The sequence below is a fragment of the Odocoileus virginianus genome, chromosome 6 (assembly GCF_023699985.2).
Source record: "Odocoileus virginianus isolate 20LAN1187 ecotype Illinois chromosome 6, Ovbor_1.2, whole genome shotgun sequence".
NCBI classification, from domain to species: Eukaryota; Metazoa; Chordata; class Mammalia; order Artiodactyla; family Cervidae; genus Odocoileus; species Odocoileus virginianus.
The window spans coordinates 83,715,380-83,742,936 of record NC_069679.1 but is presented as its reverse complement, the minus strand read 5'-3'; the positions used below and the strand labels follow the sequence as shown (position 1 = coordinate 83,742,936).

Here is a 27,557-nt window from a genome sequence, read left to right as displayed (position 1 = left end):
TGGGTCACAGAAAGTCAGAGACAACTGAGTGACTTCACTATTCTTTCTTTCTCTTATGGGCTGCATAGAGTTAACCTTACTGATATACTGTTGAGAGATTACATCACGTGAGATTTGCAAACATCCTCACCAGCTCTCCCAGAGATATCCACAGAAATGCCAAAGGAAATGACTATGTTTTAAATCTTAAAGTAATAATTCAAGCAATAGATGAGTATACCTAAACTATGGCAGCATTGATGCAGCTCAAAGCTGCATCACTCCTGGACTCATGATACAGCATCTCTCTCTAGTTGAGGATCTCAGGGAAGGGCATACTGTGAGACCCATGACAGGAGTTCAGGAAGACACTTAGTTCTGCCAGAAGGGATAGCAAGGAAAAAGAAAGAGACCAGAAATTACAGGAAGAGGTTGGATGCGGTTAATATAGTGAAGTGACTGCTCTGAACTAGGCGCCCCTCTAGTAACTTTCAATGAATTCTCGCAGCAACACTATGGGAGATGTTTTTATCACGTCTTTAAATATATATATACATCAAGTATTAAAGAAGTTAGTTATTGACTAGGGAAACAGCTGGTAAGTGAATGAACCAAGCATTTGAACTCCAAAACCAAGGCATTTCCCATCATCTCACACCCTCATATGTCTTATGCCATAGGGATTCTTAACCAACTTTTTTTTTTTTTTTAATTTTGGCAGTGCTGGGTCTTCATTGCACTGCGTGGTTTGTCTAGTTGTGGCATGTAGACTTAGTTGCCCAGTGGCCCGTGGGATCTTATTCCCAGAGCAGGGATGGAACTCGTGTTCCCTTCACTGGAAGTGGGACTCTTAACCAGCGGACCCCCAGGGAAGTCTCTTAAACAAGTTTCAACGACAGCAGTTCAATTTTCTAGTACTTAGAGGATTAGTGTTTTAAACTGCTTGTTAATATTTTTTAATAACTTCCTGGCTGAGAGGTAAATAGTCTCATATTTTCTAAATGAACCCTGGTTATTTTAACCTGTCCCTATGACATAAATGATTTATATATTTAAATACATTTACTCTTGTCCATAATGCACGTTGCCTCTTTTTCTGTGGAAAAAAAAAAAAAAGCACTTAACACCATTATTTCCTGGTCTGTACTTTGATTACTCTGCTGTAAAATATATATGTTTATGTTTTTTATTTGTATGTGTGTGTTTGCCTGTTAAAATAGTAGCAATGTACAATCATTTTGTTTTTCTTTCTTTTTTCTTTATGCTGTTTTTGTTGGTTTCTTTTGGTTTACTTTTCAGATCATCTTAGCTCTTTAAAATAGACTCACTATAGTAATGCTTTCATTCATAAATTCTATCTTTATTAAAATAAATGATTTCCAAAACATGTCTATGAAGTTTTGAATGTCTCTCACTATGGAAAATTAGTTAAGATGAAAAAAGAATGTATTTTTCCTTGAGGTGACTCCATCTTTGATTTATTTATTTATATATTTATTTATATATTTAAGTATAAATAAATTTATTCATATTTATTTATATTTAAGTATTAGAGATGTTTCTAAACTGCTAGGTAGAATTTTAATGTTTGAAAAAATACTATTAAATAATTGCATAAAGTCTACTTTGATAAATCATTTTTTACATGTTATTTTGGTCTTTTATAAAGGCAGAACAATATTTACTTAACTAACATTAAAAAATAATTATTTTACTAATTTGGTTTCATTTGATTAAATTCCCTTTCTAGAATTAATGGACTTTAAAAATTTAATAACAAAGAGCTAATGAATAAGAATCATAAATAACAGCTTGTGAAAAGGTAAACAGAAAGAGACGCTTCACCTGAGCTCCAAGGATGACTTTCCAAATATACCACTAAAAGTCATTCATTTAAATTCCACATGTGATGCCTGTCTTTATGGGAAAATAACCTAAAGAAAGAGTGGCCATTTGTATTCGCATGGCTGATTCCCTCTGCTGCGCAGCTTAAGCTGGTGTGACCCAGCAGTGTGATCAGCTGCGCATGCGTGCGTGTCTGTGCGGGCAGGCTCGGCTTTGCAACCCATGGACTGTGCTCGCCACGCTCCTCTCTTCATGGACTTGTCCAGGAAAGAACACTGGAGTGGGCTGCTATTTCCTACCCCAGGAGAAATCACCTAAATGCTCCAATAAAAATTATATTTATTCATTTAAAGTATCAATCAGTCTGTTATCAGCTATTAAAAAGTCTGCATTAGGGAACATATTTAATAAAACAATATATCATTACTAACTTCAGATGTATGACATAATCAAATAAAGATACTGTTTACTGTTTACTGCAGGGATTCTTAGGTAACAATATTGAGGCTAAACATTTTGAAATTAATATCCCACTGTTATCTAAGCAGTGGTTTTATAAATATATTGAAGGTCTTGAAAAGAAGCATTTTCTAATTATTTGAAATGCTTGTCCTTTATTTTTTTTAGACCACAACTGTATGGTTTTTGAAGGTTTAAATAAGAAACGGCAGAGTCAGGGGTAGAATCTGTTTCATTTCATCTAAAATAAACATTTATCAATCATCATTTTCCTGGATATTCTTCTCATAATTTTCTGTTGGATATTTAGTTAAATAGCTACTGTATAAAAGGCCAGCAAAGATACAGATGAATTTAATATTTTAAGAAACAATTTTGCCTTTTACAGTTGTAGGGAAATCTACCTTTGATACTTTTCATTGAGACAAGGTATTTTATAAATGTGTCTACTTAGTAATATTGCTTGAATTTTCCTGTTTTGAAGGGAAGGTAATTGCATTAATCAGAAAGAGGGTTGTTCCTCTTTCTTCTCTTTCTATTCATTTGTAACATTTCAGCAGTAGTGGTTAGGAATGAACCCCTGTCACTGCGCTGAGCTCTTGAAATAAATGATCTCACTGAGTCCTCAAACATTTTAGTACCCATTTCACATGTGAGGAAACTGAGGCTCAGGGACTGTAAATAATCTCATAGAGGTACAAAGTGGGAGTTGTACCCCACAACTTGTTATTTTAATGACTGTGCATGTTGCTCCCCAGACATACTGAGTTTACTCTTGTTATAGCTAATGGGAGATATGCCAGTCTTTATGATAAAAATTAATGACACTCCCTGATTAATGAATGAGCATTAATGAATGCTCCCTGATTTCCACTCCATACACATTTTTCTAAAATTGATAAGAACATAGGACATAAAGCAGTCCAATTAAATAAACCTAAACTTCAAAGAAAAATTAACAAGGATGAAACGGAATTTAAAGAACTTAAAAAAATCAACCAAACTCTAATGCTTTCAAGTATAAAAAAGAAGCCTGAGAAGTGAACGGTCTCACCCAAAATGCAAGAGAGACTTGAGCTATGTAGCCCACAGTTTGAACATTAACTCCATATATGTCCAGAAAGTAAGTGACAATTATTGAGCACTTGGTATGTGTCAAGCATGGTGCTGCATTGTTGCTGAGGTACATTTTGCAATTACCCTTTGTAATTCAATTTGAGAGAATTGAAACATAAATGTGTCCAAGGCCCAAGGATCAGTATGGGTTGAAGTAAGGATGAATCGGGCTCTTGAAAGCTTTGAACTCAGAATGAAGACAATTCACCATCTTTCAGTAATTTAGCTCCCCGCCCAACAGGCAGTATAGAAGCTGCTGGTCTCTATCGGGTGTAATTGGCCTCTATTACAAGGCAATTGTTTTTCCCTTACTTCAGATACACTTCAGGAGCATCCTATATTCCAACTAACCAGGGCTGCCACCGTGTGAAATATTTAACAATAGAAAGAGCTGTGGGCCAATCTATCAAAACAGACACTGGCCCAAACAGAAGAGAAATTGGCTCTAGACCAAGGGATTGGTAGCATCATCTTACAACTACCAAAGAATTGGCCTGAAACCAATTACGCTCTGCGGTCCAGGACTAGAATAGAAAGCTTTTTCTTTTTTTTTCTCTTCCCTCAGCATCAGAATATTTGACCTTCTGTATTTATTGATCAAGGAAAGATGGGATTACAAAGAAAATAAGGTTAATATAAACCCTGGTGAGGGAGCTGCTTTGAGACTATTTTAACAACCATGAGCAGAGAGTATACAGAAGGGGAAAGAGAAAAAAAAAAAACCCAGCTGAGGAGGATGCATGTTTCTTAATTACAACTAGATTAGGAAAGCAAGAATGGTATTGATTGCAGAAAGGAGCTGTGTGACAGCTGGTAGATTACCGCGTCTTCACTGCAGGGCCATTACAGCCCTCTTCCTTCACTCTCAATCAAGCGTGGATGCACACTGCCATAGTCTGCGGTGTGGCAGAATGAAATGCACCTATGTCACTTACCATTATAGATTTCTGAAACAGAAAGTTATTACCTTGATTTTTTTGTTAAGTGTCTCAATTTCTTGATGTCTTTGGAACACTCGTTCTGATACTCACCCATGTGAAACAGTTCCCGAATTAATTTCAGGATAACCATTCCGACCTGTCCTCTGCAGATCAGAGAGGGAATAGTCACACTGCAAAGAAGTCAATCCTCTCTGTAGGACAGTGTTCTATCCTGTTCAATGGATCCCACTCACCGATGAGACAGAAGACCTGGTATTGCTTTGTGTTACGGTAGGGAATCTCCTTTTCCCCAACTGTTCAAGAGAAAAGAATGCGTGTGTGTGTGCTCGGACAGATCTGACTCTTTGAGACCACATGGACTGTATCCCACCAGGCTCCTCTGTCCATGGAATTTTCCAGGAAAGAATATTGGAGTGGGTTGCCAATTCCTACTAAGGGCATCTTCCTGCCCAGGGATCGAAGCCAAGTCTCTTGTGTCTCCTGCAATGGCAGGCAGATTCTTTACCACTGTACCACCTGGAAAGCCCGGTACGTGAAAAAAGAATAGAGAAAATAAAAAACTGCCTGTCAAACTTGTATTGAGAATGGTTATACACAGTGATGTGGGATTTTGAATGCTAACTACCTCTAAATAGATGATTCCTAACAGTCTGATTTTAATAATTCTGATAATTATTCTGATCTTAATTCTCAAGAAGCTTCATTTCATCATGTAAAGTTGGCTACATGTCACCTAGTGCTTGTGAATTGGGTTTGTCTAGAAAATAGAGAGGCTGAATGTCATTTATTTCAATCCCAGATGATGCATTAACTACTATGCTTGGGCGCTCAGTCGCTTCAGTCTTGTCTGACTCTTTGCGATCCTTTGGACTGCAGCCCGCCAGCCAGCTCTGTCCATGGGGATTCTCCAGGCAAGAATACTGGAGTGGGTTGCCATGCCCTCCTCCAGGGGATCTTCCCAATGCAGGGATTAGACCTGGGTCTCTTACGTCTCCTGCATTGGCAGGCAGGCTCTTTACCTGGGAAGCCCAGTAACTGCCAAGGGCATCAGTCACTTAGTTGTGTCCAACTCTTTGCAACCCCATGGACCGTAGCTTGCTGGGCTCCTCTGTCCAAGGGAGTCTCCAGCCAAGAATACTGGAGTGGATTGCCATTTCCTTCTCCAGGGGATCTTTCCGACCCAGGGATCAAACCCAGGTCTCCTGCAATGAGTCAGATTCTTTACCAGCTAAGTCGCTAGGGAAGACCACCAGCTGCTATACATGCCTTCAATTCTGTCAGCCACTACACATGTTAGTCTTCACTATCTCCATCTAAGGTAAAAGAAACTGATAACCCTAAAGTGTAAGTTACTAGCAAGGCCAACTGGCAGGTCAGTGACAGAGGCAGGTTTCAAAAAAAAAAAAAAAGAAAAAAATCAGCCTGATACAAATTTGAATAACTATCACTCTCCACTGCTTCCTTCTTTATGGGAATATCATTTCTAGGAGAGACTATTTATTCTCATGGTAATAACCAAGATAATACAATGTGAACCTTTAAATGATATATGCTGTATTTTTGGTATAGGATGTGACACAGTGAATAATGACTGTCCCTTTTGATATTGCTGATGGGAAAAAAAAAGTCTAACTCTGTTTTTTATATGTGAAGAATTCATTCTGACTAGCAAACTGTCAAAATGTTTTTCTTTGACTCTGTGTTGCCCAATACTTTGCATATTTTTCATGACGGTGACATTTTGTTGCAAGATTCTTTAAGATAGCTCTTTATATGCCTTTTGCAAGCTGGCTCAGTTTTGAGGTTGTGTGTAAAATATTCTTCGAATCATTTTAATAGTTCTCTTAAACATATCCTGAGTCCATTTCAAGCTTTCATATCAGTTAATGTGTGACTATCATATAGTCACAAAAACAAAATTCTGCAAAAAATAGCAATGGGTTACCAAAAAATACTAAAGAAAATATATGTTTGCTTTTGAGCAAAACTTATTCTATATAATTCACAATTCTACAGCCCTTTCTGAGGCTTAAAAAAAAAAATCCAGCCATAGTAGATTGACTGGGTATCTGCTTTCTCAGATGCTGTTGTGTGTGAAGAGCTGATTCCACAGAGAGCCTGACGTCACCACAGGGGCCCCTGTCCTCCAGTCACATTTTCTCCAGAAGCGCGTATGGGGCACGTGGCAGGGGCTGGACACCGTCCTCAGTACTGGATGAGACAACTATCGATGGAATACGTGCTCCATCTCCCAGAACCCAGAGTGTACGCACGAAGCAGACCCATGAGAAGTTCCAAGCTATCAGTGGCACAAGAAAAAGGGCATTAAAGTTAGAGTAACTGCACAGACAAGTGACATCTTGGAGAGGTGTGACCCAAGAAGCTTTCCAAGGCAACACTTGTTGGGGGGGGGGTGGTACATTTGAATTGTATCTTGAAGGACAAAAATGTCACCAGACAAGGTGCTTGAGATCTTTGGAGTTAGACTTAAAGATTTTAATTCATTTGCTCATTTAAAGTATGTATCTGATCCACAGTCCATAACACATGAGGAAGAAATACGGTAAGGAGTGCCAGGCAGAAATGTGTGGCAGGACATGTATGTTACACAGAGTTTGATTTCTCTCTTAAGGTCATATTAATGAAACATTTTGAAATTCAGACAGTGTCACACCAGATATTCTTTATAGATTACCCTTTGTCCCTCTGGCAAGGCTGAAGTGGAAAGAGAGGAGAGGAAGGGTCTTAACCATGTTACACATTTGAGAGATTAAGTACTGGAACTAGGATTGTTAGCTGATTGTTTTATAGGTGCCTGAACTCTCCAAGCGCTTCCCTGGTAGCTCAGATGGTAAAGAATCTGCCTGCAATGCAGGAGATCCAGGTCTGATTCCTGGGTTGAGAGAAGATCCCCTGGAGAAGGGAATGTCTACCCACTCCAGGATTCTTGCCTAGAGAATTCCATGGACAGAGGAGGGGAGCTCTCCAAGAAGGCAAAGATGGGGAAAGAGTGTAGGCTGTGAGTTGAACACTAGTGGCTTCCAGGAAAGATTTTTGATGATGCAAAGTTAAGCCTCCTGGAAAACTGTCTTACTCAGCACCAAAACTTACCTGGTCTCAGCGAATATTTGCTGAATGAAAACAAAACTAATGAAGACCCATATGAACCCAAAGCAGGGAGTTTAATAGACTCTCTGATCCAGCACAGTTTTATATTTGATTGGGAAAAGATAGACCCATGATGGAGGCTTATTATAGCAAAGGATAAGAATTCCCCTAAAGGGTACATTGAAATGTTCATCTAGTTTAGACCTCATACCACTAACATGGACAAATGAGACCATCAGTAGCTGTGTATGTTCCAGTGACACCAGGTTTGGAGTTAAACATTAAAAATTCTTTACCCTTGACTTTCTGTAAAGCTAATGAAATAAAGCTTGTATAATAGCCTCTAAAGCAAACATTCTATATTTGTGCTATGAAAAAAAGGTCTAACTCCAGAAGCCGGTTTGCTAACACCCTAATAGATTCTGACATATGAGCATCTTCAGCAGGATTTACAAAATATTTAAAGCAATCTCTCAAGTATGAAACAAATTCATTACCCAAAATAACCTGACTCAAGTCCTTTTAATACTTCTCTCAGCTCACCCTGTGGATATACACAGAGCTTGATTCTATCTGAAGCTTTCAAGTCACATCAGTGTGCAGACATCAAATAATCACAAAAACAGAACTACTGTTAAAATCTAGGAGTGGATGACCAAGAAAATTCAAAGATATTTGGAGGTTTGTAAAAATATTCCTTTGAATTGTCACAAAAAAATATAATTTGTAAATGTGTCCACTGGGTGAAGTTGTGGTATCTCCATCATTAAAAATATTAAACACTAAGAGTTTGTCCTAAAGACTAGTCAGTCTTAAGGTTAGTCAAAAAATTAAGAGGCAAGAAAACAGTTAAGAAGGGTCCATAGAGTCAAGAGCCGTTGTTATTATTATTTTGGATTGATTTCCATTCTGGTGCTTAAGGGGAATTTAAGAGGTTGCTGTCTGTAATCACCAAAGACAACTCTGAAATTTTCAATGACTTGGTGTAAACTTGAAAAGTTAACTCAATTGAAGTCTGATTTTATTAAGGCACGGTCACTTTGCTTCATCTACTAAACACCAAGGTCATCTATCATTTTTCTATCTAACATATGAATTTGATGCATGATCACATTTATCAACAGGTATGTACACCTCTTTTTGTTTCTTAGATATCCCATTGAGTTTTTAATGAGAGAGTGTCAAGTTATTACATGAGCTCTGAGACACTGGGATGTGTTAAAAAAACAAGTTTATTACACAGTCTGTGGGCTTCTTAGCAGCGGAGTCATGTTTTTCTGTGAATCCCCAGTAGAACCTAAGAAAGTGCTCTGTAAAAAGTAGATGAGAAGTAAATATATGGGATGAACAAATGAAGTTCTTTAGAAACATGGTGGAGGGGAAGATATTCATGATTTGGCCATGCCTGTATTTTATTATTCTATCAAATCTCTGAACTCAGGCCAGTGCCTCGAACAAGGTCGATGTCTCATAAACCTTTTTGAATGAACAGTATTCCTTGACTAAGGAGCTAGTCTCCATAGAGTAAAGTCTGCACCTCTTGGCAAAAGTAACCAGGAATATGTAAACGTTGTATGTAAAATCTCCCAAATGTAATATGGATCATCTGCTTGTGCTTTCATAGTTAATTCCCCAACAGAGATTCTGCAAATCATTAATACTAGTAACTGGAGTGTCATTATTTTATTTCCTAGTTCCATCTCTGTCAAATACACTATTAGTAAAATGGCCAAGAGAGATCAGAGAAAGGGGGTTCAGGAAAAATCAGGAAGTTAATCCCGAGTTGAACTTGAGCATAGGAATAAACATGTTTTCATGAGTGTTTTCATGAAGAAGAAAGTACCATGATGATTCTTAAGTGAAATGACATTTTAAATTGATATATTATGAAATAGGGAAAATGACTATTCTGATGAGGTGACTACATTGGTATTTATCTATATTCTAAACAGATTTCACAAACATAAAATAATATGCTCGGGTAGGTGTGTATATTCAAAAGATATTCATAGGAACATAACAATTTAGTCAGGAAGTAGAAAACAGCATGGCAGTTTCATATAAACCCCTCACACAAAACAGGAGTCAAATGGCCTTAACACACAGAAGCTGTGTCCAAGGTAAGAGAAAGTGAGAAACCCTAATACCTCCTCCAGCCTTCTCAACCTCCAGCGTCCGGAAGCGTCTCTCATTTCTCTTTGACTTGAACCCAGAAATGATGGGCCGCAACCCAATGAACTTACTCAGATAAACACAATGAGGTTTCTTTTTAAAATAAGCCTTTACTGAATACATCAACAAGGTACTGTAACGTGTAGAGTGAAGCGTCTAGTTAACAAAGTGTGCGGCGCGGTCGGCCTCAGAGGATGTGTGATGCACTCTCCCAGCCCCTCGTCAGCGAGAACACACCACACAGAAACCAGGAGCGAATCGGCTGTGGCTCAAACAAAAACCCTTCATCAGGATTAACTGTCAGTGGCTATATACTGGTCCTAGGACGGACACGGGGGCGGCGCCTTCACCTTGCCTCAGAAAGGGTATACATCTTCCATCGCGAGGATGTAACTGAACACCCCGGTGCGTGGTGTGCGTGTGTGTGTATGCAAGTGTGTGTGTGACACTAGCTTCAAAATGATGGCCTTGCTTTGTGCTCTTCTGGTTAGTGCGCTGCTAGAAAAACTAAAACTACAGCAAGAGAAGGTGATTTTTTGTTATAACAACAGGATCCCATGAGTACAAAACTCTCCCATAATCAGGGACAAGCACCCCGTTTATCAGCTCGCTTTTCACCCTTGCTCCGGAAGAAATCAGAGAAGGGGGGTAAACTACTGCTCCCCACATGACTTAAAGAAAGTGCATCAGGAAAGGCTGGACAAGACTAATAAAGAAGGAAGTCTGGGGCTTGCTTTGTGTATCTCTTCCTCTTTGGGGAGCTCTTTTCTGTTCTGCTTTCCCATGCAGTTGGAAAGGTAAATCATGAGCAAAACCGTTATTCTCCTGTTCTAAAGTGAAACACTGTCTCCTTTTCATAAGGTAGTGAGAAAAATGTTACAAGCAAAGAAGCAATGGAAATTGATGACTTCTAGGTCTAAGGTTGCAATGGATGCTGCAAGTGAGATTAGCTGACCAAGCCATCTGCTTCCTGTGGCAGCGAGTGTATCACCTTGTGTCTGGAATGGATACTTTGCTCACAACACCCAGACTTTGGGGAAGAAGTTCTGATTCCTGTGGAATGACTAGGACCACTATGATCCAGTAGGAAATGGAGCCATAATATTAGCTATTTTATTCATCCTTTTTACCAGACTGGTCACATTATACCTTTTTTTTTTTTTTTAAATCTCAGGGAAAACATCCAATAAATATTCAACAAACATCCAGATAACTAGAAATTGCATGATTTCTCACGGTAGACTTTTTTGCATTTTTCACACAAGAAAAATAGGCAGGGCAACCCTTTTTTCTCTCTGCTTTTGCTTGTTCCATGTGATGAGCTGCTGATGCATTTGGCAGTTTGAAGGAAGCTAGGGGCCTCTCCACGTTCAAACATGTCTCCCTAAATGAGTAGGTATCCATGACAACCCTGGGTATGAATAATGGTCAGCGATATCTGTGTGCTCCTGGTTATGCCTTTTCCTTTTGGAATTTCTTCTGCACAGTAACAGTTACTAGCTCTAAAAGTAGACACATGATATTTGACATCACTCCCATTGGGTCAGACAAGCATCAAGCTCTTTATCAACTGGAAAGTATGGCTTTGTTCGTGGTCTTGTCCTGCTCCTTCAATTTTGACTCTTGGTAACCTCAAAATGCATAATAATGATGAGCACAAGAGAGGTCCAACATACAGATGTATCAGCAAAACATTCCCATGACAAAAGTGCCAATCAAAGCAGAATCTGCCACTGATGGTCCCTCAGTGGTTTTCCTAAGACATGTAAGACAGTGCAGATTCCGTGATGTGCTTTCTATTATGGTGCGGGTGAGAGTCCCAGGTATATGCTGTTACAAATGGGAGACCAATCTTGATTTCAGCAGTCTCTGTCATGTTGTACACAAGCTTAGAATTAAGCCTCTAACTAGATTCTATCTCCTCAGGAATGCCTTCTAGCAAAAGAACCATTTCAGATCATCCTAATCTTTTCACATGACCAGGTCTCCATCATAGGACTTAAGCCCCAGATAATTCTGCGGATCTCATAAGACATTATAGAAACCTCCCTAACCTTGGTCTTCTTGGCTCAAAGCAAAGACATTTGTTTCAGCAGCCACATACCCCACTGGAGGTTATATACACAATACAAATAAATGAGAATGATTATTTTGTAGATAAAAGGGAAAAAAAAACTTCAAAAATCAAAGTACCATCATTTGAACACATATTTTTATCTACACAGCCAAGGAGAAAAGGACAGTGGAAGGGAATTATCCAGTTAAATACACAAAGCCCCGTGTCATGATCCTGCATTTCGGATGGCTTACTGCTACACTAATCGTTTTCACAGATTGTCTTTTCCCTTCACTGTGTGGACCTAGCTTTAAAAAGGCAACAGTCAAAATGAGCTAGCTAATAGACTAAAATGAAAACCAAAGTCACTTTAGAATTAATTCAAATTAATTCATAGTTAATTTCAGCTTGACTGCACAGTTTCGATTCTTGTGTCTGCAACACTATAACTTCAGTTATATTTTCGGCTTATTCTGAGGGACAAGGGAGATTAAAACATACTACTTGGGGATATATTATTAAAGAAAATAAAGCTCTTACTATAAAGAAAAACTTGCATAGCATTTTATACCTAAACTTTTACAAAGAAGACACATCACAGTTCTATTTTGTTAAAGTAAGAGGGACAGAGAAAGCCAAAGCAACATGATTGTGACGTTAACATCATAGGTTCCTAAAATAATGACCAGTGATCAAGGAAATATGCAACACAGAGTGAAATGCCTAAATTTGCTTTTCAAAGGAATTTTCCAAGGGTGTACTTTTTAGATAAGGTGTGTATGTGATCGATAGCCCTTCTACATCTAAGGGATGGAAAGGAGGACATTATACATGCTTTCTGAAGATGGACGTTGCTTCAAAAAGTATCTAAAATTAAGCCTGGACATCATTCTCTTCTCTATGCCCTCTGCTCAATGCCCTCCGCTGCCAAGATTAGGGGAACAAGTCTTCCCTCCCAGACCTGTTCATTTTTCATCTCTTATCCTGTTAATATAAGATTGATCATCCCTCACAATTCCCAAAGAAGAGGAACATCCACAATTTAAAAGGAATAAATGAAATTTTAAAAAAAAATGGAAGTGGATCAAAGTCAGTTCAAGGTGGAAACACAGTATTGCTTTAAAAAATATATATGGCATTTTGCCAGCTTTGATGTGTCTTTACAGAATTATTAGCAGGGAAAATTAGTATACATTTTGAAGTGAGTATGGATATTTTGTGCAACCAAGACTGGCATCCATAGTTTTCTTTCAAATTTTTTAGCAGAGGGGTGACCAACAAATGTATCATCAACAGCTAATTATGAAAATATATGTGAGGTGATTGGAAGACAAGAATTTCTGAGGGGATAAAGGTATTAATTCAAGCTATTTCAACATGATACTAACAAAGTTAGTTGATATAGTATAATGGGACCACTGATTACGTGCTTTTGTCTAAAGGGTATCAATAGTTTTAAAATAACCAGTTCAGTACCAGTTCAGTTTTAAAATAACCAGTTCCAAACATTGATCCCTTGTTGGTCTAAATATCATGTTGACATAGCTGCAGTGAATCTACCCAAATAATTCTCATTATCAAAAATAATTCCATTCAATATAATTCTTCCCATTATTTTATTAGCCTCTTCTAAAAAAGTATTCTAGAATATATCTCTGTTGAATGTGATTCAACCTGATGTATAATTTGAATAGTAACACTTTTAAAGGGAGTTTTCTTGCTGGAATATCCTACCTGCCCCAAAGATGACTGAAATCAGACTCAGGTTTCTGTTTCACATAGGGCCAGGGGAGCCTGAAGGTGATTTTTCAAGTTCCCACTCAGAAAGCCAACCCCTGGATTCAAAGGTCTTTTCAAATCTTGTCTCATTTGCTGGATTCTGCCAGGATGGGTTAACTTATCTCATAGGAACTGACTTCCTCCAGAGATGCCTTCTGCATTTCCTCCTTTGGGTCAAAACAGGGTGACTACCTCTTTTCTTAGATTCTACAAGCTTTCGCTTTTCTTCCAGACCCAGAAGTATAGAAACAGTATGAAGATATCTGGGGTGCATTTCTTCTTTTAAGACTATTATCTGCCCTACTCTGATGAGTCCACTTTAACCTGCCCTTTTATCTGACCACCAACTCTAGGAAACGAATTTGTTCTGAAGCATCCACAGTGAAGTGGTAAATTGCATCAGGAGGAAGAATCACCCACTCTTTCACCCTGGCATTGGGTTCTCATTGTACAACCCTGCACAGTACTTCAACAACTATTATTTTTTTTTTTTTTAAGATTTAAAAAGCAAAGAGTTACAAAACTGCTTGTAATTAACTTGGAATAGAAAAGATAGCACTTTTTTTTTAAATCCCATTATATAGTACACCGTATAAATTACAGAGTATGCAAATGCACAAATGCATCTGTGTAACATTTATCAAATGTAATCCGCGGGTCTTTGTGTGCACACACGTGTGTGTTCTCGAGAGTCTCCGTGTCTGTCCGCTTCGGTGGCGCTGGGCGTCGGTCGGTCACGTATGGCAGTGCTCCAGGTCTGGTACACTGCTGTTGCAGTATCGCATGTTGTTGGGGATGTGGCAGTCTGTGTAGTTAATGCCCCCATTTGGGGTGTAGATGGGCTGCAGTCTGAAATCTCCTTTAAGGAGCTGATCGTTATTTAAGGAGACGATCTGGAAGCTGGTCTCCGTCATCTCCAGGATGGAATTGTCCTTCTTGGTGCCCGCCTCGCAGTAGTCGTCTTTCCGCCGGCCTCGGTTGTATTTCCACTTCTGGGAGGTGTAGCGCCCCCTTCTGTGCATATGCCAGCAAAACACGCTGAGCAGGACCACGAGCACAAATATCACGGCGCCCCCTATCAGGCCGGCCAGCAGGAAGGGGGAGCCCATGCTGTGCGAAGTCGTCTGCTCGTGGCTGGAAGCCGTGTTGCTGCCATTGTTCGCAGAGGAGTCGTGGGTGGTGGCCTCTGAGCACACCGTGTCTTCCACAGCCCGGTAGTTGAACGCATCCAGGGGTACCAAACAAATCCGGTAGGTGGATCTGGGCTCCAGATTAACCAGGCTCAGATGCTGCTTCTCCCCGCTGACGATGCGCTCCTGGACGATGCCCCCCACCAAACTGTGGCCCATTTTCACCCACGTGAGCTTGTAAGCCATCACAGTGAAGAGAGACAGCCAGCTGACTTGGATGGACGTGTCATTCACGAAATGGATGGAGAGCTGGATCCGTTCGGAAAGCGGCGGGGTCACCCTTTCTCTGCCGTCCCAGTCGGGAATCGTGGGAGGCTTGGATGCTGTGGGACTCAGGGGTGTGTGGCTTCTGCTGGGGATCGGGGCGGAGAACGTGGGGGGCTGAGTCACGGGAGAAGCTGAACTCGGGGCTGGGGTGAGGGGAGGCAGGCCGGGGGTCGTGGTGGGGCAGGACAACAGATTCATATTCAGCTCCCGCACGGCCATGCCCCTGACTTGCTCGGGACCTTGGCACATGAAACCTCGCACGTTGAGCGAGGCGGGGATGTGTCTGAGCCACTCCGTGACCCATTTAATGCTGCAGTCGCAGAACCAAGGGTTGTTCCGAGCGGTGAGCTGCTTCAGATTGGAGAGGTTGTCAAAGACCCCTTGAGTCAACGCGCGCAGCTGGTTGTTGGAGATGTCCAGCCGTTCCAGCTTCCGGAGGTTGGAGAAGGCCGTCAAAGGGATGTGGCTGATCTGGTTATCCTGCAGGTAGAGCCTGACCAGGTGCGTACCCGGGAGGTCAGGAGGCGGGCGGGAGAGCGAGTTCCGGACGATGGAGAACTCCTTGAGCTTGGTGAGGTGGCCGAAGGTGCCCTCGGCGATGCCCTTGTTGGTCAGGAGGTTCCCGTCCACGATCAGCCGCTCCAAGCTCGTGAGGTTCTGGAAGGCCATGTCTGAGATGACGGCGATGCGGTTCTCGTCCACGCGCAGCTCCTGCAGGTCCACGGGAAGGCCCACCGGGACGCTGCTCAGGTGGTTCTTGGACAGGAACAGCAGCTTGAGGCTCAGGGCCTCGCGGAAGGCCCCGTCTTCCACACCCACGGTGGAGATGGAGTTGTCGTCCAGGTGCAGCTCTTCCAGCTTCAGGAGCTGGGCCAGGGCCGCCCGTGAAATGGTCTGAATGTTGTTTTCCTGCAGGTGGAGGACGCGGACGTTCTTGGGGAGGTTCATGGGGAATTCGTCCAGTTGGTTGCCGTAAAGGTAGACGGTGTGCACAGACTGAATGCTGTGCAATTCTGCAGGAAACCCAGCATTATTAATTTGGTTGTTATGGAGGTAGAGTACAGTGACGCCCTCCGGGATCCCAAGAGGCACTGAGGTCAAGCTTCGCTCGTTGCAGTAGACGAAGTTCCTGTCACAGCGACACACACTGGGGCACGCCAGGAATTTTGACACTTGTGAGGAGAGCCCCAGGGAAATGAGAAGCCAAGATTTCAGGAAAAAAGCCCCCTGGCCGGGCCCCTGTGTGATCTGTAGGCCCATTTCTGAAGTACAGAAATCAAACACACTGCTGTAGGGAAAAGAAAAGTAAAAAAATAAAAATAAAAAATAGAAGCACACAGCCAAACCAAAATAATTGAACAGGGTTCTCAAGTCCAGAACTCCAACTAGACGAAATGTCCTGAAGGCCAAGGTCAAAGAATCTTCTTGAGGTCTCTGATCTTCTCAGCCTGTGTTGGCCTCTGTGGTGTTGTCCTCCATGTGCAAAAATATTTCAATAGGAAGAATTTTCCACCCAGGCAACAAGTGAAGCCAAGTTATCTGCGGCCAAGAGGGGCCCAACCAGGCTGGCAGAATTTCTCCTCTGGTCAGTCAGGTCAGTGTGGATCAGCCCACGCGCTTCTTGGTTAAGCTCGATCTGCAATCTGTTGTAGGAAAGAAGGGAGAAAAGAGTCAGTGAAAGGTAGACAATGGCTTAAGTGCTGATCTGACTGTAAGCTTTTCAAAAATGCTGTGATTGGGACTAAACACCCAGAGGCAAGGAGTTGGCATTAAGTGATGTGTTAAGTAATAATAATTCACCTGAAAAGGTATTCAAGAAATGAAAACGATTTGTCTTCGTCAAAAGAAAATCATATTGTTGCCTCTCATTATCAATGATCATGCAGTGAATTTTACATCACAGTCAGCATCTTCTCTCAGAGATCTATTTGCATATCCAAACAGAGAGGCATAAGAGGCCTGGGGCTGAATCTACTGAATCAAGGATGACTATTTATAAATGCAACTGGTCACAGTCATATTTCACCATGAAACGACTGACTGAGCAAAAAATACAATTTAAGTGGAAAAATGTGAAACCCTTTCCAGTTATAAACAAATGCAAAATGGAGACTGATAAAGTTATTTGGAAAGATGCATCTTTTTCATTTGCCATTTTTTAATATATAAAAAACTGAATTGGTACACCTGAAATTAAAACAGCATTGTAAATCACTTACATTTCAATAAAAAATTATCAAGTAAAAAAGTGATAAATGAAAAAGATGCATCTTTCTAGATGATTTTGTCCCCATTTTGCATCTGGTTTCCCTGGTGCCTCTTACAGTAAAGGATTCACTTGCAATTCAGGAGACCCGAGTTCTATCCCTGGGTCGGGAGAGATCTCCTGGAGAAGGGAATGGCTACCCCCTCCAGTATTCTTGCTTGGACAATAACATGGACAGAGCAGCCTGGCAGACTACTGTCCATGTGGTCGCAAAGAGTTGGACACAACTGAGCAACTAAGCACATGAATATATATCAACTATACATAAAACAGAAAGATGCATCCTTTTGATGTGCCACTGTGATGAGGCAGCTTAAAGGTGGCTACAGATGCACGTGTGAAGGCAGAGGGAGGACTTCTCTTCCCCTCCCCACTCCCTGCCTCCTCTCATCTCTGTCTGCCTCTCAAAGAGCTCACGCTTGAGTTACCACCTAGAATGACCAAACTCCAGTCCATGACACATTTCCACTTATCCCCTCTTTTGAGACCTCTAGGTACAGATGAAACACACCACTGTGATTCCTTTGAGAGCAGACAAGCTCATGACTAGGAATAAATTATTTTTCAACAACGCAACCTTCCTCCCATCTGTGAGTGTTTTCCTGCTTCTAGAAAAGGACTTTCAGCAAACTTTGAAATGACAGGAGACACAGTTGGGGAAGTAAAGGCAATCTGCAGATACTAATCAAACCTTCTTGCTCCAGAACTCTTCCATCTATTTTTATATTAGAGAGGTAAAGATGTTAATTGAAAGGTGTCAGATTTGATTTCCCTATAAAATAAGCTAACATGACAGGACACTGCAAGCTCAGTCGCTTAATTCTCACCAATGCGCAGTAATTGAGACAGCTTGTATCTAATGCACAGAGGAACCATTTGAAATTGTTTCCTTGGCTATCTTTATGTGCATGAGAACTAAGTCACTTCAGTTGTGTTCAACTTTTCGCAAGCCCATAGACGGTAGCCTGGCAGGTTCCTCTGTCCAGGCAGGATTCTCCAGAAAGGAAAACTGGAGTGGGTTGCCACGCCCTCCTCCTGGGGATCGTCTGGCCTCAGGGATCGAACTCTTGTGTCTTATGTCTCCTGCATTGTAGGCAGGTTCTTTACTACTAGCACCACTTGGGAAGTTCACTGTTTGTTTTTAACCATAGTTAAAAAAGAAAAAAAAAATGTAACCTGTATTCAAGTGTCCAGAATGTTAAATTTGATCTACCATTAAAAAGATTGTGAGCCATCTAAAAAATGCCTTGCTGACCAGAAGTGGTAATATACTTTTTCAGTTGTTCAGAAAACTTAAAAAAAGGAGGTTGGTCAAGGGAGTCTTTTTCCAGGCAAAAAGGATGGGTGTGATACTTTATTAAAAATCAAGAATTATTTAATTTGTTAAAAATTACAAATATGTGTTTTGTCACAGGAAACAGGAGTGATCTCCTCTAGCAAAAATCTTCCTATAAGCTTACTGAATAATTTAGAAAAAAAAAAAACTAAGGGTAGTGCGGGAAAAGTGAATTCAATGCCATCAGCTTGATGCTATCCCTAGCTTAGGTTTCAAACTATCAAACCATCCCAACATTCCCTCATAGCTGCTACTCAAGTGTGGCCTTTGGTCCAGCAACATGAACCTGACCTGGGAAGTTGCTGGAAACACAGAATGTGTGCATTATCAAGAGCCTAGGGCATGCACAGTGAAATTTGGGAAACACTGCTCTAAACACAATGCCATCTTTCTTAATCATCCAAATGCTTTAATTTATTAAATGTAAAATAAATGCAAGAACATGTCAAGTGACTGATTTGAGAAGAGCAAAAGTGTAAGGCATACTAATCACTTTGGTCCCGGGGAGATGGTCTCAAATTACATCTTATATGTAAATGACATCTTATAAGGAGAGTAGCACAATGACCAAATATATCACTTGGCTTCAACAGATCCTTGGAGATGTGTGTCTGAATGACAGACACTAATACCCAGTAGGAGCTGAAGGAGTTATTTGTAATCAGAGGAACACACTCTCATAAAGCGTGATTTATTTAAGAACAAAAATCTGTTTGGTGCTATTAGCATTTCCTCTTCAAAAGAGGTAGAAAAGTGAGACTAAAAGAATAGAATCTAACACATTTTTGAGGATTCCACAGGAATCTTCCAAGTGTGAAAGTAGTGCACAAGGAACAGAATTTTCCAAGGGAGAAAAAAAATAACTTCCCCAGGGTCTTCAAAGTCTTATGTAAAAATAACAGATGCTTCTTCACTGCATTTAAAAGCCCAGTTTTAAGGTACTAGAAACAGCAAACCAATATCTGAAGACAGTAGGATTTGTTTAGAAACTTTATCCATGAATAGCCTCAAGGCACTCATGATTGAAGCATCAGCTCACCGGAAAAGACCCTGATACTGGGAAAGATTGAAGGCAAAAGGAGAAGGGGGCGGCAAAAGATGAGTTGGCTAGAGAGCCTCACTGACTCCATGGACATGAATTTGAGCAAACTCTGGGAGACAGGGCGGGACAGAGGAGCCTGGCATGCTGCAGGCCATGGGGTCGCAAAGAGTGGGACATGACTTAGCGACTGAACAACAACCGTGATAATGCTTGGGCGCCAACAAAGTATTCAGGAATGGAGCTGGGGGCCCTCACTGTGTATCCGAATGGCAAATATTCCACTTGCTTCAATCGTGTTCCCTGCAAGGGGAAAAGAAAAACCCTAGCAGCCAAGCCTTTGCCCCGGGTCTTGGTCTCTGGTAGGTGTGCTTTACTTATAAGTGGTTCTTGGATAATTACAAAAGAAGAGGATGTGCTCCTGAAGAAAGCTCCTAATGGGATTACATGGGGCAAACTGTCACTGTTTATCCCCCTCAACAGGAGCAAAACCTCATCTGGATCACACTGTCTTGATCAGCTATGACAAGCTCAACGCTGAATGAAAACAAACTCTCAGGGCATCCTTTCTGCTTCTTGGGAATCCCACAGAATAACTGTGCATGGTAGACTTGTTCTAATTCTTGGATCAATGACAGTCTATATGTTATGTCAGCCAGTAGACTGTATCTTTGTTCAAATCACTGCAGGTGCAAAATCACAGCCACCTAAGCAATAATGATTTTTAAGACAAGCAAGCTGAAATCTCCATATTTTCAGCTGTAACGCCTACTAAATACTAAGGGGCGAAATCCTTCTTTGGAGAAGTCTGTTTTGGAAATTTCTTAAGAGAAATCCTAAGATAGAGGCTGAATTTATAGAGAAAGTAGCAGAGTATAATGATCAAAGCCATAGCCTCTGAGTCCTCACTCCACCTCTGGTCCCGAAGAGCTGGATAAATTACTTTTAAATAATTACTTTTAAATAAGCTTTTAAATAAGAGCTGGATAAATTACTTTTAAATCTTAGTTTCCTTACTTGAAAAATGAGGATAAAATAGTTCCTAACTCAACAGCACTGTTGAGAGGATTAAATAAGATAATATTTGTGAAAAGCTGTAAGGGGCCAGACACGTGACAAGGACATAATACATAAAACTGTTTTTCTTGGTGTACTTGTTATGATTCATGATATCCAAAGAGGTGAACTCCAAAATGTAGAGTAAAATAAAAATCACCTTTGACCATCCAGGTTCTCCGTACTGATAGCTACTCCGTGATTTCTCAACATTAGCACTATTCAAATTTTGAGCCAGATAATTCTTCTGCTGTGCAGTTGCTGTGAATGTCCAGAGATGTCTCCAGGTATAGGTATGTCCCCCGGGGAGGCAAAATGCCTCCAGTTAAGAGTCACTAACCTACCCCATCTTACAAGTACCTTAAAAGTTTAGTATTTTTATTCTGGTTTTATAGAGTAAATTAAAGACAAACTTCTAATAAACAGAGCCTAAAAGTGCTTCATGCCATGGATACCAAAAAGTATGGAAACACAATATGTTTTTCATTTATTTATTCAGCCAGTATATTGGGGGGGGGGAGCACTGGAATGAGTGTACCATCACGCAGAGCTGATACGGTTTTTGACTTTGTGAGTCTTAAAAATATAATGAGGGGAGAGAAGTGAATAAGCAAGGATTTAAAGATTTCCAACCTCAGGGCATCAGAGAACTATGGGACCTTGTAAAAAGCTCTAATCTAGTCCATGGGGTAACAGGAAGAGATAGCAGCAGGAGGATTGCCTTTGTGAAGCTCTGAAGGATAGGAAGGTGCAAGCCAGAGAAGAGACTTCAGAAGTTCTGCCTGGGGACAGCCATAATAACATGGAAGCAGAGGGGAAACCCAGACCGGCTCAGAGAAGGAACGGAGCTGTGACCACACGGCGCTTTCCTCCAACTCCGACTGCTTCCCGCTGAGACCGTGCTATTTCTAGAAGCTGAGAGAGAAACCTGTGTTTCAGAATCATTAGCCACTTCATAATGGTTGGATATGAAAGGATTCTGCTTTACAAGATGACTTTAAAATACTGAGAGCAAAAGTTGTGGGTTTTTGTTTTTTTTTCTTTTTCTTCTTTCATCTTTCCTGTTTGTTTGAATATTGTGCTGACTGTGTCTCCTCTCCAGGAAAGATTATGAAGAAAGACTTAATGGAAGATGCTAGGTAAAAACAGAACTTTTCATTTAAATCAGAAAACACAGTTGCAAAAGCCTAAGTATAAATCAACATGCAACCAGTTCTCTTTGGAGACAGCAAGAACCTGGCCCTGACTGTCTGTTAAAGATGTAACAGCAGTTATTCCAGGCTCCTTTAATTTAACTCTTTCCATAGAAACTGAGATTTAAAAGACATAAATCAGGTCAAAGCTTTCTGTACAATGTTTCTCTCCTAGTGCTACCTACAAAGGTTTTTTTTTTTTTTTTTTCCTTTTTTAATTAATTCCAGGAGCTTGTATTCCAGGAGCCCTTAATAAACTCAGACTATAAAAATCATAGTACAGAAAATAGGGATTGTCAATAAGCACCACCGATTGCATAGTATAATGACATCAGGCCAAACCTAATAAAATCTTAAATGGTTCGGCACTGAATGGATCATGCCAAGAGACAACACAGTGCCTGAAGTGATGCTACAAGTGAAAAAGCTAACTTGACAAGGAGTTCTCCTAGAAAAGTGTCCCTGGGTACATCAGATTTAGAGCTTCTGGAGTTATGTTTGTGCTTAAAAATCAGACACACACAGGTGCAGAATCCATAGGCCCAACTACACTGCAAATGTCTTTGTTGCAATCTGGAAACACTAAAGCAATTTATAGATCTTGTGCACATTTCCACATTCCTCTAGATAGGTTATAAATACTGTCCCTACAACAATCAGGAGAGTTCTATACTTAGCTGGCCAAGATGTGGGGATTAGCAGAGGAATTTGAAGAAAAATATAACAATAGCTACCCCCTAACTTGAAACCATTTTTCCATCTCATTCACTGAAGCTTAATCAAGCCCCTTGAAGTTTTTCTCATTAGACAAATATTTTTCTTCTCTAAAACAAAGAGAGAGAAAGAAGGGAAAATGGGTGAAAGGAGGGAAGGAAAGAAAGGAAACACTTTATTTAAACAGTTGACAATTTTCTGGCTCCAGCCAGTCTAGAATTGAAAACATTAAAATTGGACCAAAAAAAAGAAGAAGGAAAACTATTCTCCTGACAAGCATAAAATTCTCTAACACATTTGAAGAGTTGTTCTCACATGGATTTCAATGCAGTTGGTTTAAATAATAGGGGTAAGTTTAGAACTAGTTACAACGTTACAAACTCAAATGCATAAACTTTGGGGACACATTTATTACTGCCATAGGGCTGCTCTCGATCCACTGGGGAGCTCCCACTGACCATCCCCGGGGTTCATATAAATCTGCATAATCGAGGGCTACAAGACCGAGTCTTTAGGATATTTAATAAGCCCAGTGGTGAACAGACACTAACAGAGAAGAATTTCATTGAGGCATCACCAATAGGGTAAAAAAAAAAAGGAGAAAAAAAAGCATATGGTCCATAAAGGATGGAACTTGCAGCATAGCTCACATCTATACACTTTTCAACCCATTTTAAAGGGAGGTAGTTCAGTCATTCATTCATTTGCTCAGATACTAAGCATCTCATAGCTCAGGCAAGAAAAAAAAAAAAAAAAAAACTGGTATTTTTTAGACTCATCTTTTGGAGAGATTTTTCCCATCATCTGATCCAGTGATTTCCCATCCCCAGGGGTCATCAAAAACACTTGGGGAAGATGATGAACTATTAAGGTTTCTGGGTCCTACCCCTGTAGATTCTGGTTTGACTGGTCTTCAATGAAGTCTGGGCAGGGACATTTGTCAACTTTCCCCAGATGGGTCCGATGATCAATCACTTCAGGGTCCTACCACCCAGACGTGCACTGATCAGAAGCTGCTTTCAGGAAGTTGAGACAACTGGTCCTTCTTGTGTCTAGACCAAACCAACAAGTGAGAGGTAGAAGTGAGGTGGGGGCCTGGGAAGACCAAAGGATGTCAGCATTTAGTGGAGCCAGAATTTAATCTGACCTCAGCTCAGAGTTCCATAGAATAGCAAAGAGAGATAAGAAGGCATTCTTAAATGAAAAATGCAAAGAAACATAGAAAATTCCCATTCTAGAATGGGAAAGCCTAGAGATTTCCAGAAAGTTGGAGGTATCAAGGGAACATTCTGTGGAAGGATGGGTATGATAAAGAAAAGATAAGGACCTAATAGAAGCAGAAGAGATTAAGAAGAGATGGAAAGAATACACAGAAGAACCATATAAAAAGAGTCTTTGTGACCCAGATAACTGGGTGTTATCTGGGTGTGGTCACTCACCTAGAGCCAGACAACCTGAAGTGTGAAGTCAAGTGGGCCTTAGGACTAGCATTTCTGTGAACAAACTTAGAGGACAGAATTCCAGCAGAGCTATTTATAATCCTGAAAGATGATGCTGTGAAACTGATGCCCTCAATATGTCAGGGAATTTGGAAAACAGCAGGGGCCACAGAACTGGAAAAGGTCAGTTTTTCATTCCAATCCCAAAGAAAGGCAATGTCAAAGAATGTCTAGACTACAGTACAATTGTGCTCATTCCACATGCTGCTAAGTTTATACTCAAAATCCTTCAAGTCAGGCTTCAACAGTACATGAACTGAGAACTTTCAGACATACAAGCTGGATTTAGAAAAGGTAGAGAAACCAGAGACCATATTTCCAACATCCATTGGGTCATAGAAAAAGCAACAGAATTCCAGAAAAAAACATCTACTTCTGTTTCAGTGACTACACTAATGCCTTTGACTGTGTGGATCACAACAAATTGTGGAAAATTCTTAAAGAGATGGGAATACCAGACCACCTTACCTGCCTCCTGTGAAACCTGTATGCAGGTCAAGAAGCAACTAAGAAGCAAGTTCGAACTGGACATGGAAAAACAGTCTGGTTCCAAATTGGGAAAGGAGTATGACAAGGCTGTATATGGTCATCCTGCTTACTTAACTTCTATGCAAAGTACACCATGTGAAATGCCAGCAGGCTGGATGAATCACAAGCTGGAATCAAAATAGCCAGGAGAAATATCAATAACCTCAGATATGCAGATGATACCACACTAATGGCAGAAAGTGAAGAGGAATTAAAGATCCTCTAGTTGAGGGTGAAAGAGGGGAGTGAAAATGCTGGCTTGAAACTCAGCATTCAAAAAACGAAGATCATGGCACCCAGTTCCATCACTTCATGGCAAATAGATGGGGGAAAAGTGGAAGCAGTGACAGATTTTGTTTTCTTGGGCTCCAAGATCACTGTGGACGGTGACTACAAGCATGAAATTAAAAGACGCTTGCTCCTTGGAAGGAAAGCTAAGACAAACCTAGATGGTTGCTGATGATGGTCCATATAGTCAAAGCTATGTTTCTTCCAGGAGTCATGCAGAAATGTGAGACTTGAACCATAAAGAAGGGTAAATTGAACCATAAAGAAGGGTAAAGCACTGAAGAGTTGATGCCTTTGAACTGTGGTGTTGGAGAAGACTCTTGAGAGTTCCTTGGACTGCAAGAGATCCAACCAGGCCATCCTAAAAGAGATCAGTTCTGAGTGTTCATTGGAAGGACTGGTGCTGAAGCTGAAACCCCAATACTTTGGCCACCTGATACGAAGAGTTGACTCATTGGAAAAGATCCTGATGCTGGGAAAGATTGAGGGCAGGAGGAGAAGGGGACGACAGAGGATGAGATGACTGGATGGCATCACCAATGCAATGGACACTAACTGGGGCAGACTCCCAGGGACAGTGGAGGATGGAGGAACCTGGTGAGGTTCACTCCATCAGGTCAAGAAGAGTCAGACAGAAGTTAGTGACTGGACAACAAGAAACAGCAGCTCAGCCCCTTCCATTAAGGGAAGGACAGTGGACACTTAACCTCTTTCAACATGGCTTTTTTATGTCATAAGGAGATAATAAGTGATAGGAATTGCTGAGAACACTAAATGTAATGCATATGAAGTAAACCAAAAGCATACAGTGATTTAGAAAGGTAGAGATGGCACTGGGTTGACCAAAAAGTTTGTTACATCTTATGGAAGAACTTGAACAAACTTCTTGGCCAACCCAATGTAAGAGAGAGAGCCTGTCTCTGGGGGCAGCTGACTTGGACAGCTTTTCCAGACCAGATGTGCTAACTTGGGCACATTACTCCATTTCCCTATGCCCTAGTTCACTCACATGCAAGACGGGGAAAGCAATGATACTAATCTCGTGGTGGCTGTAGACCATAAATCACTGAGGATTTTATCTAACATATGGAAAGCATGCCTTCAGTATGCCATTTCTATGATAAGCATTTTGAAAACTAACAAAAAGACCTTGTTTCCGGGAGCTTTTGTCCCTAATTTAGTAGAGAGGAGCTTCTTTTGAATTCATCAAGTTTTATCTTCCTCTGGTTTTCATTCCCTATTTTTTACCATAGTTCTTTCCTATCTAAACATACACTGTTTCATACATTAACCTTACAAATATGTGAAGACTTTTATTGTGTCTCTGAGCTCGTCTCCTTTCCCCATGTAAACGTCACTTCTATTTCATCTGTTCCAGGATCTCAGTGATGCTGATGCCTTCATTGGTAATGCCTTTCTTGATGTGCATTGCTCGGAATGGAAGATAAGGCTCATCATGCTCTGACCAGCAGCAAGCACAGCTTAGGAAATACTCAGGAAACATCCATTCCCTGCCAGGCATGGAGCTGGTTACCAGACAGCTCTGACATGCCCCTTGGTATTGAGTGAGGAAAGGTTCAAGTCAGATCAAATAACTCTTTGTGTCGGCTCTTTATGGGGCTTCCCAGGTGGCTCAGTGGTAAGGAATCTGCCTACCAATGCAGGAGACACAGGTTCCATCTCTGGGTCGGGAAGACCCCCTGGAGGAGGGCATGGCACCCCACTTCAGTGTTCCTGTCTGGAGAATCCCATGGAGAGGAGCCTGGCAGGCTACATACAGTCCATGGGGTTGCAAAGGAGTCAGATACTACTTAGCGACTAAAAACAAAACATAGACTCTTTAATATCCAATGCATTTTAATATGTTTCATTTTATCTAATCCCACAACAACCCATCGGAGATATTTTTATCAACCTCAGATGAAGGCCACGGAGATGACATAATTTGCCTGAAGCCACATAGACAGCACAGAAAATCAGTATGATCAATTTTCTACATGAAAATGCAATCTTCGGGTATAATTTTATGAAGGGTGTTACAGTGGTACTGAAACCAGGACCCACCTTCCTGCAAATCTAATGCCTCTCCTCAGCGCTGAAATTTACAAAGCTAGCAGCAGCCCGGGATTTAAGTGGGTACCACTTGCAAGCAGCGCTGGTACATAAGTAAAGGATAATTACACCAGGGGGCCCATCACTGCTCTCTGTGACTTCAGTGCTCAGCAGGAACGGGAAACCAAGGGCTGCCCAGCTGATGAGCAGCAGCAGGTGCCAAGGACTGGAGGCACTGAAGGACAAGTGGCTACTGATAAGTTGGCAGCAAGACAGACAGCAAAGTCTCCTTGTGTGTTAGTCGCTCAGTCGTGTCTGACTCTTTGCGACCCCATGGACTGCAGCCCACAAGGCTCCTCTGTCCACGGAATTCTCCAGGCAAGAATACTGGAGTGGCTTGCCATTTCCTCCTCCAGGGGACCTTCCCCATCTGGGGATCAAACCCGGGTCTCCTGCATTGCAGATTCTTTCCTGCTTGAGCCAGCAGGGAAGTTCCTTGCCCCCTTCATATCCAAGAGTCCTAAATTTGTCCCCACTACATTCCACAGTTTGGGAAAATCTTTATGTGGGATCACTATAGGAAACGTGAGAGACATGGGTTTGATCCCTGGGTCAGGAAGATCCCCTGGAGGAAGGCATGGCCACTGACCCCAGTATCCTTGCCTGGAGAATCC

General features: G+C 41.1%; 1 protein-coding gene across 1 annotated transcript; it reads right to left on the bottom strand.

Annotated features, from left to right (window-relative positions):
- Positions 1-9,710: 9,710 nt before the first annotated feature.
- Positions 9,711-16,179, bottom strand: FLRT2 (fibronectin leucine rich transmembrane protein 2). The gene has a single exon (XM_020879392.2). It carries the CDS (start codon positions 16,170-16,172, stop codon positions 14,190-14,192), a length of 1,983 nt encoding a protein of 660 aa, XP_020735051.1. The 5' UTR covers positions 16,173-16,179; the 3' UTR covers positions 9,711-14,189.
- Positions 16,180-27,557: the final 11,378 nt, after the last annotated feature.

What these genes read in the sequence shown, in the direction of transcription:
- FLRT2 (XM_020879392.2), bottom strand. Translation starts at nt 16,172, where the DNA reads ATGGGCCTACAGATCACACAGGGGCCCGGCCAGGGGGCTTTTTTCCTG.